Source organism: Coturnix japonica, chromosome 1 (assembly GCF_001577835.2).
Source record: "Coturnix japonica isolate 7356 chromosome 1, Coturnix japonica 2.1, whole genome shotgun sequence".
Classification (NCBI taxonomy): Eukaryota; Metazoa; Chordata; class Aves; order Galliformes; family Phasianidae; genus Coturnix; species Coturnix japonica.
The window spans coordinates 83,884,253-83,901,367 of NC_029516.1; the positions used below are offsets into that span (position 1 = coordinate 83,884,253).

Consider the following 17,115-nt stretch of genomic DNA (forward strand, 5'->3'; position numbering starts at 1 on the left):
TTAGTTTAAAATCAATCCTCCTTGCCTTATCACTACTGGACTGTATAAAAAGGTCTCCCTCTCTTTTATAGGCCCCATTTAAATACCCCACAGCCTTCTCTTCTCCAGGCTGAAAAAGCCCCATTCTCCCAGCCTTTCTTCATAGGAGAAGTGCTTCAGAGCTCTGGTTATCATTGTGCCCCTGTAGTACCAACATCTTGAACAGGACATTGGAGGAAGAGAAAGCAATTTGGAAGTGAAGGCATGGGTCATACCAGAGGATGATGGTGATGGGATTTAGAATTCAGAGAAATAGATGTTAAAGATTCATCTCTGTAGTACAGATGCTATCTGAACATTTTAGGAGAGGCAGGTGTTTAAGTCATTGGTGAAGAAAGGCTTTGATCTCCATCAGGAAAATGATGCATGGGATGCATCAGAAAACAGTTATTTTCAGTACATATTACTTATGGATACTAATCCACATCTGTCTCATTTCAGATGTTATGCAGATGGCATTTTTAGCAATGCTGTCAGCTTCTATGCATAGAGTACTTTTTCAACCACCACATTTTACACATTTTAGAAACTTACAGAACTATCTTCCTGTTCAGAAAGAAGTTACACAGGCCAGCAATCCTTGACATCATGTCTTGGGAACTAGCTGCAGGTACTGGCGAAGTGTCTTCTTCATGGATAAACTTGTTTATAACAAGTTTCTTTGCATATATTTGCCCTAGAAACAGATCTGTGAAAGGTCTCTACCCTTCTCTTGATCTGGTAATATTTTGCAGATGTCTCTTTCTCTAGATGTAAAACAAATACTGGTGTTCTGTAGAACAGTATACATAACAGTATAGAGAAGAATGGTGATTGTAGTGCAAGTAAATATGAAAATATCACCTGGTGGTGAAAAAAAACATTCTTATGAGTCCCTCATAGTTTATAAAAGTGAAGAAAGTGACTCAAAGGACATGACTTCAGACTATGACACACAGACATGTAGGCAGGCTTATTCAACTTTGAGTATGTCTAAACTTTGAGCTTGCTTATCTAGTGATACAGGCTGGTTTAGCAATAGGGATCAGTGTACTAGTTGTAAGAGGCCATGCTTTTTACACTATTGCCTCAAAAGTTTGCTGAAATGGACAAGTTCAGGCAAGTCCTGACCAAGGTTCCAGAAATCCCTTTGTCTGAGAGACACAGAAGGACAAGCCCTGGGCAGGGGATGAGGGTATCTGATACCCTTTGTCTGAGTGTAACAGATGGACAAGTCCAGGGGCAATGAGAGAGAGAGAGAGAGAGTGAGAGAGAGAAGATGCAGATGAATGGCCCTAAAGTGGTCTTTCTGTGTGGGCTTATCTCAAGGAAGATGGCCATCTCCGAGGTACTCACATGACTCTGACCGAAGCTTCCAGGAATGTCTCATAGGCTGGAAAGAAGTAGGATAAAAAGAGCATGGACAAACCACAAAATTAGGTTTTCTGACACCAGATGCCTCACTACGGAAACAAGGAGGTTTTCTGTCATCAGATGCCTCTCTACGTGAACGCCTGCATGCTGAAGAAGATGCCTGCATGCTGATGAAGATGCCTGCATGCTGAAGAAGATGCCTGCATGCTGAAGAACCTTTTAGGGCTTCTGACCTCAGATTCCTCAGTTGTCCTCCTACTGTCGCCAATGGACTCTCCTGGGCCTACTGATCGAGACTGCTTCGTGAGACCTCGCTACTTTGTGAGACCTCGCTACTCCTTGAGACCCCGCTGCTCCTTTCCACCGATCTGCTGCTTTCGGCTTGCCATTCTGCTGCTGCTCTCCCCTATGCCTATTTTGCCCCGGATCAATGAAACAACGTGCAACAGGACACTGCTGCATCCAGGTGGTGACTATTCCCTGCTTTTAAGCAATTTTTTCCTCTTTTCCTACTTCTTCTATCGCCCACTTTCCCATCCGCATCACCCTAATTTTCTCTCCCTTCCCCAGCCCTTCAGCTGTCCATTATTTCTAATAAACTGGTTGGATCAACATTTGAATGTTTTTCTTCTTAATCTCATGCCAGGCATAACATATCAAAGAACCTTGCCTCACTCCTCAATTGGAGCGAGACACTAGTTTAAGGACCAATATATTAGTTTAGCAAAAAGAATCAGTGAGTGCTAGTTCTAAAACTTTCTAGTTTAGCATTGTTAGGTATGTGAGTAGCCTTCTTTTTGTCAATGAACCTGCTTAACAGAAGCACTGAAGACACAATATCTTTGCAGCCACTAGGTGCAAGGACTTATTTCTTGGATTTCACACATATTGTTTTGAGTTATAGTGCACCAAGATAGAAAGTTGCTTATTATGGCATAACAAGCAATGGAAATTTGCTAAATTAGGGAAAAGCAGGTAAGGGTCAGCCAAAAGGCACTGTGATGAAGCTGTTAATGGAAAAATGGGGTGGATGTAGGTGGTCTAAGACCATCAGTTTCGCTACCATGCATGCCCAGAGGGACATTAGCATATATTAATGAGTTATTGGAAAAGAATGAATATGTATGCAAATGTTTGCATAGAATCATAGAATCACTCAGGTTCAAAAAGACCTTAAATATCACCAAGTCCAACCACAACCTAACCATACTCCCCTTACTCTAACAACCCTATGCTTAAGTTTCTAAAGTGTTCTTTCTCCTATACTTTAGTTTTTCACTGCATTAAACAGTTTCTCTAGCACAATCCAAGGTTACTGAATACATGTTGCCTCTTCATACCCTTGTAACAAGTTCTGAAATGAAGTTCATGAAAAGTTGTGAACTGCTATAATCTTATTTTAAAGCTTACTTTTACATTACTACAATGACAAATGAGAAAGACAAATGCACTTCCTCTTTGCTATTTTTAGAGCAAACCAGGTACATAACTCAATAACTATTTCAGAGTTATTTCTGAAATAAAATAATTTTTAAAAAGGGGGTTGGCTAAAAGAAAAATATTACCAATAATTACTGTTCTCAGATTTTTTAATTTCCTACAGAGGAAACTCTGAAGCCAAAAAAAAAAAAAAAAAAAAAAAAAGCAAAGCAAATATGAGGTATATTACTTACAGTGTATTTCTAGAACTTGCATTGCTATTTGAGGTGTAGAGTTTAGGGACTCATGATCTACTCTGCAGCTTACAACTGCACCATCATCGTTGCGATCTGCAAGGAAATCCATTGTGCTGCTGACTGTGAATGTTTTACGATTTGCATCTTCTTCTTTTAAATATTTAACATCTGAAAGAAAAAAAACAAAAACAAAACCATTTTTGTTTCCAATATTTTCAGATAAAAAACGTCCAACATTAAACAGCAAAATTTAACTATTGAACTTCCATTTTTAAAATAATACCTTTCATGTATTTATTGACCTCTTTAAAACATGAGTAATTAGTCTGTAGCTCTTCTACTCTTTTCTCCTGTTGCCAGAGCAGAAGATATAAACTGAAGATGAAAATTCAAAATTAGTTACTTGATACTGCACTCAGAGGGCAATTGTTTTCATCATTCTCTCATGTTTAGGCTCACATCTGATATAAATGATCTCCGCAGTCCATTGGAAAAGTGTAGTCTACTCCCACCTTCACTTCCCTAACATATTCACAGTGTCACTAAATGTGTCACTAAATTCAGTGTTTCTTATCATTACTCATTGGCTTACTGTTTCACAGCAGAGCCCATTAAAAATCTGTGCCAGTTTTCAACCCAGATACTACTGTGTTGGAAGCCTACAACCATGATTAAGAAGAGTTCATTTCATCTCAAGGTTAAGTTTTAGACTCAGAGTAACTTTCGCTGTAGGACATACAAGTTACATTAGAACTGGAGAGCCAAAAGACTAAGCATTTATTTTTAAAAGTTATTATGTATTATCTGCAATATGAGATCTTCTTACACACATATTAGAACTTTTTTACTTGGATCCCAACTATTTATAGTAGTTACTGGTTTGTTTATTTCAGCAAAATCATAAGCTTGTTATATTGATTTGTTACAAGGAAAGATTTTAAAAATATATACATAAATACATAAATCTATATATGAAATTACACTGAGTTTGCATATGTCCTCTGTGTCCTACAAAAATGAAAGCACGAGAGGTTTCAGCTTTATAAATTACATTAAATCCCATTAGAAAAGAAGATGACCTAAATAAAATTTGCATGAAATATCTATATAAGAAAGCAAATCATAAATGGCTTAAGCTCCTTGTTTTTAGATAAAAATACTGCTGATACGAAAAGATGTTCTTTTTCACTGTCCCTGGATAAATGAAGACACCACGTAGTTATATATTTTCTACTTTTCTCCTAAGACATAATCATTTATTGCATGCATTTTTCTGCCTGTTGGTTTCTAAACTTTAAGAGATTTCAATTTTCTGCCAAGGTGACTATCAATATTTAGGAATCAGAAGATAAGAGAAACGATGGTCAGGGCTAAAGCAAAGTTATTATAATCAAATCATAAATTCCTTCGCTAATTTTTGAGGCACATAATTGAGATTAGTTCAAAGTGATAAGTAAGAAACTCAATAAAAAGCACCTAAACAGATTGCTTTATGTCTGTATGTAATGTATACATTCAATTTCTTACTGATTTTAGGAGGACAGAAAATTCCTGAGAACTTCAACAACTTCCATTTCAGTGAGAAGTTGTGGACACTTAATCTTTCAGAAAAACAAAACCAGTTGATTTCCCATGCAGATGTTTAGAAGGCTTTCTCCAGGCACCTCTTACTTACAGGGTTAAATCCTTAATTCCACCTAGTAAGAAAAATGGTGCTAATGTTGCTGTTGACATACTCATCAACAGAAATACTTAGCCTGCCCACTTGATCAGCTGTATCTTCTTGGATGATTCTTGATAGCAAAAGAAAGGTATGACTGTAATACATGGTAACAACGTAAGCCCTTCTGAAAAGAAACAGCAGTGGAGATCAGGCAGTGAGCATGTAATCCCATGCTAGCTTTCAGAATATTTACCTGGGGTTTTCACAGAATTTGTAAATACTTCTTATACAATCTGCTTTTTAACTTACTTTTCTTACTTCTCCTGTCAGCTTAAAAAAGGCTTAGAAATGTCCATTAAAGAGGAACTTTGTCTGGAAACCACTATAATCAAATGATTTGGGAGATACCTAAACAGAAAGTAGTTCTACTGAAGTAGAACTGGAGGTACTGAGTACCAGTTGAACATTAGTCAGTAATGTGCCTTTACAGAGTTGAGAGTTAAAAATGGATTGTCCTGCACTAACAATAGTATAGCAAGACAGAAAATATATATTATATATTATTCCCCTTTATTTAGTATGTTTGCAGCTACATTGATTATTCTAAATAATCAATCAAAATTTGGACTTTCTAGTATAGAAAAGATTTTAACTAACTGAAGTACAAAGAGAAGTTGGAGAGAGTTGGGTTTGTTCAACCTGATGAATAGAAGGCAAACTATTGTCTAGAATTTCTAAAGAAAAATCCTGGTCCTCCTTGGAGCTTTACAACAAAAACTGAGGGGCAATGAATACAAGTTACACCAAGACAAATTCTGATCATGTTTCATGGAATAATGAAAACTCTGCCCAGTAAGGTCTTTCAGTTATTTGAAAGCTCTATCCCAGACAGACTATGGAAACTGCCCTTGGAGATTTTTCTAAACCAAATCAGACAAGACATTAAGCAATCTGATATAACCTTCAAAAAGAGGTTGGGCCACACTAAGTACGAGGTCCAACTATGACTATCATATAGGCATACAAACAGACACCCTCATATTAACTAATAATACTAGTTTATAGCTCACAAGTACAAATTTGATGGTGAAAATAATAAACTGAAGTAAAATTATATCTATCATTCATTGTTCATTGTGATTTAAAAGAGTGCATACATAAAACGGTCATATAGAAGCACCAATCCTATAAAAAGATCATTTTGCTGTTTTTAAAAGGCAAGTATAATTCTTATTTACATTTAACATGGAGTTCTACCATTGAAACAACCTTTCTAACTAAAAGAAATTCACCCTACACTTAGAGATTTATTAAGACAAAATACTTGATGTATTTTAGGATACTTTGTGTATATTAAAATGTATAAATTAATTCAAAATATCTTAATATGTTCTAACAAAATCTATTGACATTATCTTGTTTATTTTTAAGCATTCCCTTTCCAAGGGGAAAAAAAAATCCTTTAAAAATACTCTTGAAACATTAAAGAAATATTTCCTATAATATTGCTGAAATAGCTGCAACTAGTTTTGTTGGAAAAAATAAAAAACAAACAAACAAAAATTGCATATTTAGTTTCTTGTATATTTCTACTTTTAATAATCTCCTTCTAAAATGTCACCAGAATACTAAAGTGCATATTGCTTTGTTAATTTGGTTCACACGAGACAGAACACTAAAATAAAAGACACACAGTACTCGGTGCTTCACTCTCAGTCTTATTACTAGCACTTACTGCATCAAACAGTATTCTTTTTTCACATCATGATTCCTTTTTGAGTAATAGCAATGGAGCTACAATTTTAGAATGGCTTTTTCCCCTTTGGTGCAACTCTGAACTCAGTGCATCATTTATATTCTTTTGCACCACGTATAATACACTGTAACATGATTGGATTTACTGGTGCTAGACAGACGAACTCCTAACCTTTAATGTCAGCTGCATTAGCATATAATTTCATATCTATTTTCTCAGATTTATCATTTCACCTTTTACAGTGCACAAAGCTAATGTAACTTCTGCTGATGCCACTGCAAACTGGTTAGGTTATTTTATTTCTAACCTTTGCAAAATGGCAATGTGATCTTCAGAAGATCTGAAAAGCTAAACTGAAATGAATGTGCTCAGTGCTTTCCTCTCTTTTTTTTTTTTTTTTTTTCACTTTTACCATTCTTCTTCACATAACCTTTGTCCCTCCTCTACCCTCTCTTTAGAAAAAAAAAAGTCCCTTTTGAAACTGTTGAGATGAGACAAATGGCAAAACTGCTTGTTTGGGTTCAATTACATGTCAGCTGAAAGAAAGGCAAAGTTCTTATACCAGATTTAAAAATATAGCAATTTCTTCAAATTTACCAGTAAGTGGTAAAAAAGGTGTTCTGCATTTCCCCTCTTCATTTCCTTGTTAAAAGTGTTCAGATATATTTCAAATAATTTCATCCTAAGCTTCCTGTCTCCAATAAAACAACTTTGATTTTCATCAGAAAATTAGACACTTCTCAAACAGATTGCATTCCTCAGATAACCAATTACCACCTCTTTTTAAATCAGGTTCGGTTGTGATAAATAATAAAGGTAGATTAATACGTTCTTTAAATAATGCTGCAACTTTGTTTGAGGTAATTATTTCAGCTAACAAAATTCACAATGTCATGAAAATATGAGACAAAGCAGATCACAGAATCACAGAATTGCACAGGTTGGAAGGGACTTTAAGAAATCTTTGAATCCAAGCCCCCTGCTAAAGCAGGTTCCCTACAGTGGATCACACAGGTAGGGTCCAAGAGTGTCTTGAACATCTCCATAGTAGACTCCACAGATTCTCTGGGCAACCTGTTCCAGTGCTCTATTACCCTTATAGTAAAGAAGTTCTTCCACATGTTTATATGGAACTTCCTATATTCAAGATTTAGGCCATTACTCCTTGTCTTATTGTTACATACCACTGAACAGAGCCTGGCCTCATCTATTTGTCTCTCACCTCCCTTTAGATATTTATAAATATTTGTCAGTTTCCCCACTCAGTCTTCTTTTCCCAAGGCTTACTAGACACAGGTTACTCAGTCTTTCCTCACACATAGATGCTCCAGGCCCTTTATCATCTTTATGACTCTCTGCTGGATCCCTTCTAGGAGATCCCTGTCTTTCTGAACTTAGGAGGCTAGAACTGGACACAGTATTCTAAATGTGGCCTCACTGGGGCAGAGTAGAAGAGAAGGATCATCTCCATTGACTTGCTGACCACACCCTTTTTAATCCACTGCAAGATACCATTGGCCTTCTAGGTATTCTTGGTGACAAGGGCACACTGCTTGTTCATCGTGAACCCGCTGTTCACTTGCACCTCCAGGCCCTTCTCTGTAGAGATCCTCTCCAGCAGATCATCCCCTGATCTGTACTGATGCATGCATTTATTCCTCTCCAGGTGCAAAACTGTACTAAATCATACACTGATTTGGTCTTGTAGTAGAATGAATAGACATGACTTGAATAAAAGCCAAGACAACAGGCAGCCTTCTCCACCCATTCACCAGAAAGGACTTGAAAACTGTCTTGTGTTTTATAAGAATGTGGACTGGAAAGTAACTTTTGAGTAATGAACACAAAAAGGGAAAGACAGATAAGAAACACATAGGTTTCATATGCAACTGTTTCCTATTTTATTACATACTAAAAGACCAATATTTCCTTTGATTTTAGTCACCCAAAGACTTTTTAGTTGCATTTCACTTTGTTCAACCCTCATCAGTCCCTGTGAAGCTTGCCTCATAGCCTTTAAAGTATTCCTCCCCCTCTTCAGTCCTTCAGACTCTTGGCATCCTTATCTCAGCTGCAGAATCCCAATTTTGTAACTGAGACTTTCTCAGTGGCTAAAACTTGACCCTTCCTTGCCTGAGTAGGCTCTGTATCTCCCCTATGGGAAGTACAATATCCTGTCTGCTCCAGACAGCTTTTTCTTGGCCAGTCATTTTACTTATAGTAGCATAACATGAAACTAATAATTGATCAAATATGACATATCTCATATCACCAAATCAAAAAGAAAGGAAAAGATAAAATATCTGGAGTGAGTGTCATGGCTGTGACAATAATAATTCCACATTTCTCTATAAAACATCTACATTGAGTTTAATATGATAAACAGAGTTCAGAGCAGTTCAAAACATCAGTTTTTACTATTGGAAAAGATAAATAAAATAGTGGCTATGTCACTTAGAATCAATTCAATAACTACATACAATCAGAAATTCATTTGAAAGTTAAATATAAAACACTTTTTTACAAAAATGAATTAAAACCATAACTGTTAAATACTCATAGTTTTCACAAGTGCATCAAATTTCTTTAAATACCTTTAACTTCTTTGTCATTCTTGAACCATCTGATATCAGCTGCTGGCTTACTACCAGATGTCTTGCAAGTTAGCTGCATTCTCTCGCCTTCCATAACTGGTGAAGTAAATCCAGTAATTTGTGGCTTCTCAGGAACTCCTAACAAGCAAACAAACAAAAAGTTTCTGATATATTCAACTGCTACTATAAACATATGATCACCTTAGAATTAACTTCTTCATGTACTCTAAATTCTGTAAATGGAATTAGTAGTTCAATGTCTTTTATCAAGATTGAAGACCAGTGTTCTCTATTGTATAAACTATCAACAAAAAACACAGAACTTATTCAGTTTTCTAAGGAAAATGGATAATTTGTTTCTTAGAATCCATTCTATCTTCAAGTATTCTGAAAGCAGGTTATAATATTTAAACTGGTCTGCACAGTAAAGAAAATGTTGAAGTACACTGGAAGCAAATTGAAAGTATAACTCTGAAAATAAAACTTAACTGTTAACTGGCAAAAAACAGCTAACTGATTTAAGTTGAAAACACAAATTATGAAGATTTAGTACAAAATCCAGGGGAAAAGGAGGATGAAAATAAACACAGAAGTTATTTTATTTTCAGAGAACCAATAATGAAGAAAAAAACCCAGTGTATAATCACAAGTCCATTGGATATCGAGAATTCTTTAGCTGAATCCAAGGTCTTTGGAAGAGGTCTTAGGATCATGAAATAGCATGCACATCACAATAATTTTTATGATAGTTATTTTTCAATGAACAATGAAAGATTATAAATAAATTAATGAGTAGCATTTACAAAAATGTCATCACTATATGTACAAATCCATTTGACTTCAGCAAATACAAGAATAACTTACTATAAAATGATACTCAAGATTGTAATTCTAAGATGTCTGAAAATGTCACTCATAACTCACATCCAAAGCCCTTTGATGCATTCATATTAATGGCTAGGTAAATGTATCAGTCACAGGACCCAATCTTGTAACCTGTATTTCACAATTTGGCTCATTTGCATCACTTTTCCAAAATGATAGATTATGTACATGAAAACCAAGCAGCAGTACATATCACAAAATACATTTCTGTAATAAAACTACTCCCCTCTTTGAGAACACAAAATGGTGTCTATCATAATACCTTGACACTTAAATCTTTTAATCCATATCAGAGCACTCAATAAAGAGATTATTAGCACATAAAAAGATGGTTTATCTGATTAAAAAGATGAAATATTTTTCAATGGAAAAAAATCTCATTCTCAGATGGAAAGAGTTTCCTGAGCTTAAAATGTTGCTTTGAAACAGAAAACTGAAATTCTAAAACAAAAACAAAAAACCCAAAAACTTACATCTTAGACATTGTATCTTTCCTTCTTGAAAGTAAGTAGCTGATGGCAGGAAAATTTCATTAACACACCCCCCCCCCCCCCCCAACCCTCGCTCCTCAAATTGAAGATAAAACTAAATGAACTGTGGAAAATCATGTTAACTCTGGTTAATAAAAAATGACTAGATGTTTTTCTGCCTTTGTAACACTTTTCTATGTCTTTCTGTCATTTACAAATTTGAACTGGTCCTCTCATCTGTTCTTTAGATCATTCAGTGCCTCTTCAATGCCTCTATATAAAATAAGATTAACCTCAAGCAGATCTTACTCCAGAATATTCTGTTTTGTGAGGATATTTTTTGTCCTTAATGGCAAAACTTGGAAGATTTTTGTAAAATGGTCTCCATGGACTGAAATGGAGACATATTTCAGATCCTATGCACAAAAGCAATTCCCTGGCTAGATTAATGTGAATATTACTGGTGCAGAGAACATCTTACATTAGTCCAATTAAATTCAACTGTTTGCCTGTCTACATATAAAAATAAAACAAAAAGAAAGAAAGAGTATAGTGGAGGAATATGAAAAAGAGAAAAGCGTTAAAATCAATCTCTATAATCATATCTCTTAGGTACAAACATTAGTTTCAATAAGCTCTAGCCATTTCAGCTGATTGAGCTACTGGCATTTGTCAAATTATATAAAGCTTCAACTAGAAACTTTATTTCCTGGGCACCTCTAGAAATCTATTGCTTTTCTATGTGTATCTATGACCTATGGAGAAAACAGTAGAATATTTAGAAGATAAAGCATAAAAGAACCAGCAAAATGAGTGAAAATATGCACTTTATAGACAAAAAGCAGAAACCAGGAAGAGCCAAACAAATGCAATGCAAAGGAAAAACTATAAAGTTCTAAAGCCTGTTTTGATTTCAGGCTAATTTCTTCCCTTTTGCTTTTTAAAGTACATTTTAGGAGATGAATGTGCAAACTTTCTTCACATTTCTGTTACTTGTGATGCAGAAGTTATGGAGCAGTCATACTGTGCCATTTGTGTACTTCCTAATTCATTATCCTGTCCCAAATAGTAAGAGGCACATCATTTTTTAGTGAAGCTATATTAAAAAATTAACTAAGGGGACTTGAAATATTTACATGGCTCTTCTGCAAAATTTCAGACAAGTTCATTTGTATCATTATTTCCCAATGTTTGCAACTTTAGCGTGAGTATACTCGGTTATTTATACTTACCAAGAACGGTAAGGAAAGCCTTGGAGGTTTTGACAGGCATAGTAAACAAAGAGCAGGTGTACTGCCCTTCATCCGACAGAGACACATCACTGACACTGATACTCAGTTCATGCCATGAAGCTCGAACCAGCTCAATTCTGTTGTCCCGTAGAGCTGAAAAAAAAAAAAAAAAAAAAAAAAAATATGTGTGTGTGTGTGTGTGTGTGTGTGTACATAATAAGGTATAAAAACAGCCTGTTACCAAAGCTAGGATCATTACACAAGAGACTCTATATATTATCTTAGAGAAGTAACACCCAAGAATACAGAAGTACAAACAGTTGTCTTAACACATAGATGTTTTCTGCGTGGAAAGAAGCACAAGGGTTTAGCAAGTTTCTGAATACTGAACTTATTTACTTATAATGTATGTAAACCTAAAAACATAAGGGACTTAACAGTTACATTTGGTCTAGGTCTAAAAAATAATAATGCTGTGACTGATTTCTGCCATCTAATGGCTTTCTGCAGTGCTTAAATAACTCTCTTCCAAAAGTCTTCCAGCCCCCCCCCCCCCCCCCCGCCCCTCCCCCCCCCCAAGAATTTACATGCTTGGGTGAATCTTGAGAATTCTGTTTCATCTGCTAACAAACTACATTTTCAACTAAGATGTCTAGTGCTGCTTAGGCTGCCTACAGATTTCTCCCTAGTCTTGTTACTACTGAGACTGAATTAATAAGTGAATTTTCCTGAAGACTGTTAGACTATTTCTATTTATGAATATATTTGAAGTTCTACATGTATTTGAAATACTTCAAGTTGTGAGGTAGTTGTGTTTAGTGGTTTTACTTTTCTTTATTATGGCAAATAAAAAGCCATAATAAGCCTCTGAAAGTTCAAGTAAACCTCTGAAAGTTCAAGTAAAAGTGGACTACTATAATTACCAGGAGAGCTATGCTTTGATTTGTGAGAACCACCAAGATGCTCAGTTCTTAATTCTATTCTCACCCTACTCTTTGAAATGTTCCCAAAGGCTCTGAATTTGTTTCACCTACCATTTATATCTGTCCAATGAGATAAACAAAGCTTTACTGTGGTTTGTTTGCTACTTAATCTGGATGTTTCTGACCCATCACAAGACTCCCTAAGTACTGTCAACACAGGAAGATTTACAACAAAATAAGCAGCTACAGAAAAGATTCAGCAAAAACGTCACTTAAATTTGTTGTCTTCTAAAGCTACTCTTCAGGTTTCTTTACAATGACTCCAAGATAAATTTATTGGTTATTTCAGGGTAGGTCAGCTAAAGCTTGACTTTCTGCAGGGTCTGATGACTGAAAGGCAACAGCTTAAGTAGACCTGACATACAAGCATGCTATGCGTTTCTCCAAGGCACATCAAAGAGACTCAGACTTTGTGCAATGGACACATTCTAAATTTATCTGAGATATATTCTGTCCAGCCATACAAAAAGCAAATAATTATTTAATATGTTATATTAAATGCATATAAAAATGAAAAATAGGCACAACATTAAATAAACAAACAAGTAAATTAAAATTCGCAATATGAAAAGCTATATCAGCTTTCCTATCAGCATGTTAGTGATATTAACAGGGAAACATGCTCAAGAAAGTACATGGAAGCAAGCTCCTACCAATGCAGAACAGCAGGCAAAGCCGATGACTGTGGCTTTACTAGCCAAACATTCTCACAACAGTAAAGCTGTTGCTGTCTTTGAAGAAATAGGTAGACTCAAAATTCATCTATCAGTATTATAGTTCTAGTCAGATGAAAACTGAGCTGTCATAAGGATGGTGGTTTCTTTCATACTAGTGATCTTTCAGAAAATGAATAAATAAATATCAGTGTCTCCAAATATTTTGATTCCCACACTCATCATTTGAAAACAAAATAGGAAATGAAACAAAACAACAAAACTTCAAAACAAAACAAGTACCTCAGTATGCCATAACTTAAAAGTTGTGACTTCTGTCTCCCAAGACAAAAACTGTGCAAAGAATAATGGAGTATATAATCTTACACAGTACTGTATTGTGATGAATGCCATTGTCTCTGATAAAGATTCACTGTTGAAAGATTTTACTACAGATAGGGCAATGTGCAGAATCTTGTGCACTAAAAAGAATTATAATTAACCCCAGCATAAGATGATGCCAGAAGGAAATTACTTTATCCTACTAGTATAGAGAAAAAGCAACAACTGAAATACAAACCAACTGCATGATGTACACTCCTACAGCTGCCCCCGTTTCCTCCCCTCCACAGCTTTTTAACCTCTGTGCAACATGTGATTGCCAGCTCAGCCAATTTTCTGGAAAACTGGTAAAAGCAACCACTGATGGAAAGCTGAGATCAGACATATTGTGCTTCAGCCCAGAATGAAATTTATTGAAGGCATGGGGGCAAAAGGAGTTTTTCAGTGGAAACAAATTGTAGAGCAAACCAGTGAAAAACTATCCCAACTTTTACTTAGACAAGGCTAGCACTTACATGGAGATATTTTACATTCTCATTTTCAAACTTTGTTATTTATATCTTTATCAACATCTTATATATTTCCCTATATCTGCTCAGAAAGCCACGGATTCCTCCTGCAAAACTGAAAGCTGTGGTAGATTCCAGAATTCGTTTGTTTCCATTTTCTATTAGGTATTTATTGCTGACAGAGTAAAGAATGATGAGAGAAAAGAAGGCAGCAAAACTGTAGCCCTGACTGGCATTCTGGGTAGGAGAAACCTTCTGGGAGAGGGTGACTTTGAGACTTTGGAGAGCAGATGATTGAGCACTGAAGCACTGAAGAAGCCTGCAGCACTGCTAGCCAGCCAATGCAGAGCAAGTGAAGCAAGGGTCTCTTGGTGGAAGAGACCTTGGCAAGCCTGACTGATGGAGCAAAGAAGCAAGTGGAGTTTGAATAGAAGCCAGCTATTTGTAGGTATCAATTGGAAAGCAGAAGCTTGACAGAAGAGACATACTCCTCAGGGTGCTAGTGGAAATGAAGGAGATTTATTTACAACCCTGTATTCAAACAATTTCTGCAGATCTGACCCCTATTTGTTTAAAGAGTGATCCCATCTCACTTATTATTTTCCACATAAAGGACATAAACTTCAAAAGCTTTTTATAAGCATTTTGATTACTTTTTCTTTGAAGTCAGAATTGCCCTGAACTGGGCAATTTCACCAGTTTCAAGCTAACTCAAGGTTATGCCATAGAGGAAATATAGTATCAAAAAGTAAAACACAAAATGCTCTCCTTTATTCAGTCACCTGCTGAAAACAAAAAATTAGAACCTCATGAATCTGTAATTTCATACACACTGACACAGATTAATGCTTCCTATAGACAAAAATGAACAATGCATGGACAGTACATACAGCAGTAAATATTTCTAACTTCTCCGAAGAAATTACCAAGAAACAAAATGCTTATGTTTAAGAATCTCATGCAGCTATTATGCATTTCTGAAGCAAGAGATACCTCCACTTTTTATGAAGGTTATACTAATAGCCATATTTTATTCCATGAGTAGTTTCAGAGTACTATTGATTAGACATTTTGCAGTAGCCGAAAAGAGAGCTTACGTTTGGATAGAAAAGATAGTTTTGTCCCTAGTGACCCTACATACTCTCTCCTCACTTGACTTGCATCCTCAATTCTCAACCTCACTGCTTCCTCCACCCGTTCTTTCAGAATCCTTCCTGGAAACTTTTCCTTTTTCATCAATTCCACTCTGTAAGGAGACCAGAAGACCTTGTGGGCCTTCTCTTGGGGAACTCCATCCATATTCTAGAATTGCCATCTTCTTGACCATTCCCATATCCACATTTTTGCATGATACAGGGATGCAAGAATAGCAAATAAGAAGAATATGTATTTGATTTCTGTTTTAACACATATGTGTCAAAACAGTGACAAAGAACACCACCACTGGCATCTCCTTCCTGCTCTCTTATGTTGCAAGCACTCACAAAAATGCACCAATGAACTTAATTGCATAATAAGTTCCAATATGCCCTAAGTACATTATTTCATTTTTCTGTAATTTTCAGGCAAATATGATGTAATTAATTTGCAAGGTATGAAGTAATTATGCATAAAATACTTGTTCATAAGCAGACACACTTCACTTACTTTACCTGTCATTCTTTCTTTCTCTGCAAAAGTTTTCCATTCAAAATGTTTTCTGACTCAGAAACAAGCAACCCTGATAATTTGCATAGTTTAGTTTATTTTGAGTAAAATACACAGTTGTGTATTTCAGCTTCATTAATTAGCAATTGTTGAGACTGGCAACTGTTGGAGAAATCTGATCTCCTGATTCAATAACAGAAAGCTGTATTTTATTTTTTTGGCACAAGACAGTAAAGTGATCATATGTAACAATATAGTGAAAATGTGCAGTAGGAATTAAATCAAAAAGAGAAAAGAATTTTAGTAATTTATACCGTTGTGGAAGAACTACCCACATTTTCCATAGTAAGGGGAAAAAGATAGTTGGACCTGTTACAATAGTTGGAGTACAGCATCTCTAATCTTATTTGTCTAATGCAGCTACATCTTATTAGTGTTTGGAGTCAAATATTTGAAGAATGGGGAAAAAATAAACAACAAAATCCTCAAATCCTCCAGAGTAATTTGCAGATGTTTTGACAATACCAACTTGACATCTGCTGCCATCCTGGGATTCACACAATAACATTTTCTTCCTTATGTTAGAACTGATCTCTCTGTCAAGGGAATAATGTAGCTGCTGGCTGGAACCAGAAGGATTCCTCATACTCTACAGGTCACGCCAAAAATTTAATACTTATAAAACTGAAGTAATTCCTCTGATTTTCAAAATCCAACTTGCTGAATGTAGGAACATCAGCAGCTCTGAAAGAGATTTCAAGGGATATATAATCCATTTAATTTGCTTCTGGATGTAATTGAAAAGGCCTTTTGCTTTGTTCATAATGAAAAGCAATATACCAAAATGCAATAGAGATGATCTACAGCACTTGCCAATAGCTGTACATTAAAATCTGTCAGGTCACAGACAACCACCAACACTACCATGAAAACAAAGAAATAAATAAAAGTAGAGAAGGGAAGTAAATGAAAACAAAACCACAACTATAATTGTTAAATGAGGCACTAATCTGCATCCAGTTTTCTCAGTACTTGAGCTCCTTTTCAAACCACTTCCCTTGTATTTCTTTAAAAAGATTAATGTACTCATTAGTTGGTTGCTGTATTAACAGCTTGTCCATTTTGTAACTGGTAAGCAGTTATTCTACCAATGCCTAACCTATGTAGTCATTACTTGCATGGTATCTGATTTGATATTTAAAATATTCTCAATTATTTGCATGTGTAAAGAAAACACTGTTGCTTCCTCTTTCATTTCCAGTCACACAGTCTGATTACTTTCATACAAGGAAGAACAGAAGTAGCACTGCAGA

General features: G+C 35.6%; 1 protein-coding gene across 5 annotated transcripts in view; it reads right to left on the reverse strand.

Annotated features, from left to right (window-relative positions):
* CADM2 (cell adhesion molecule 2) overlaps window positions 1-17,115 on the reverse strand; it is a 592,503-nt gene that overhangs the window by 111,766 nt on the left and 463,622 nt on the right. For 4 of the 5 annotated variants that reach the window (XM_015880063.2, XM_015880073.2, XM_015880082.1 and 1 more), the window contains 3 exons: window positions 11,669-11,821; window positions 9,082-9,219; window positions 3,066-3,236 (listed from right to left, as the gene is read on the reverse strand). In XM_015880063.2, the coding sequence (XP_015735549.1) occupies window positions 3,066-3,236; window positions 9,082-9,219; window positions 11,669-11,821 (462 nt within the window). Of the gene's footprint in view, window positions 1-3,065; window positions 3,237-9,081; window positions 9,220-11,668; window positions 11,824-17,115 lie in introns of all 5 variants that reach the window. The other variant, XM_032448408.1, reaches the window with a different exon arrangement.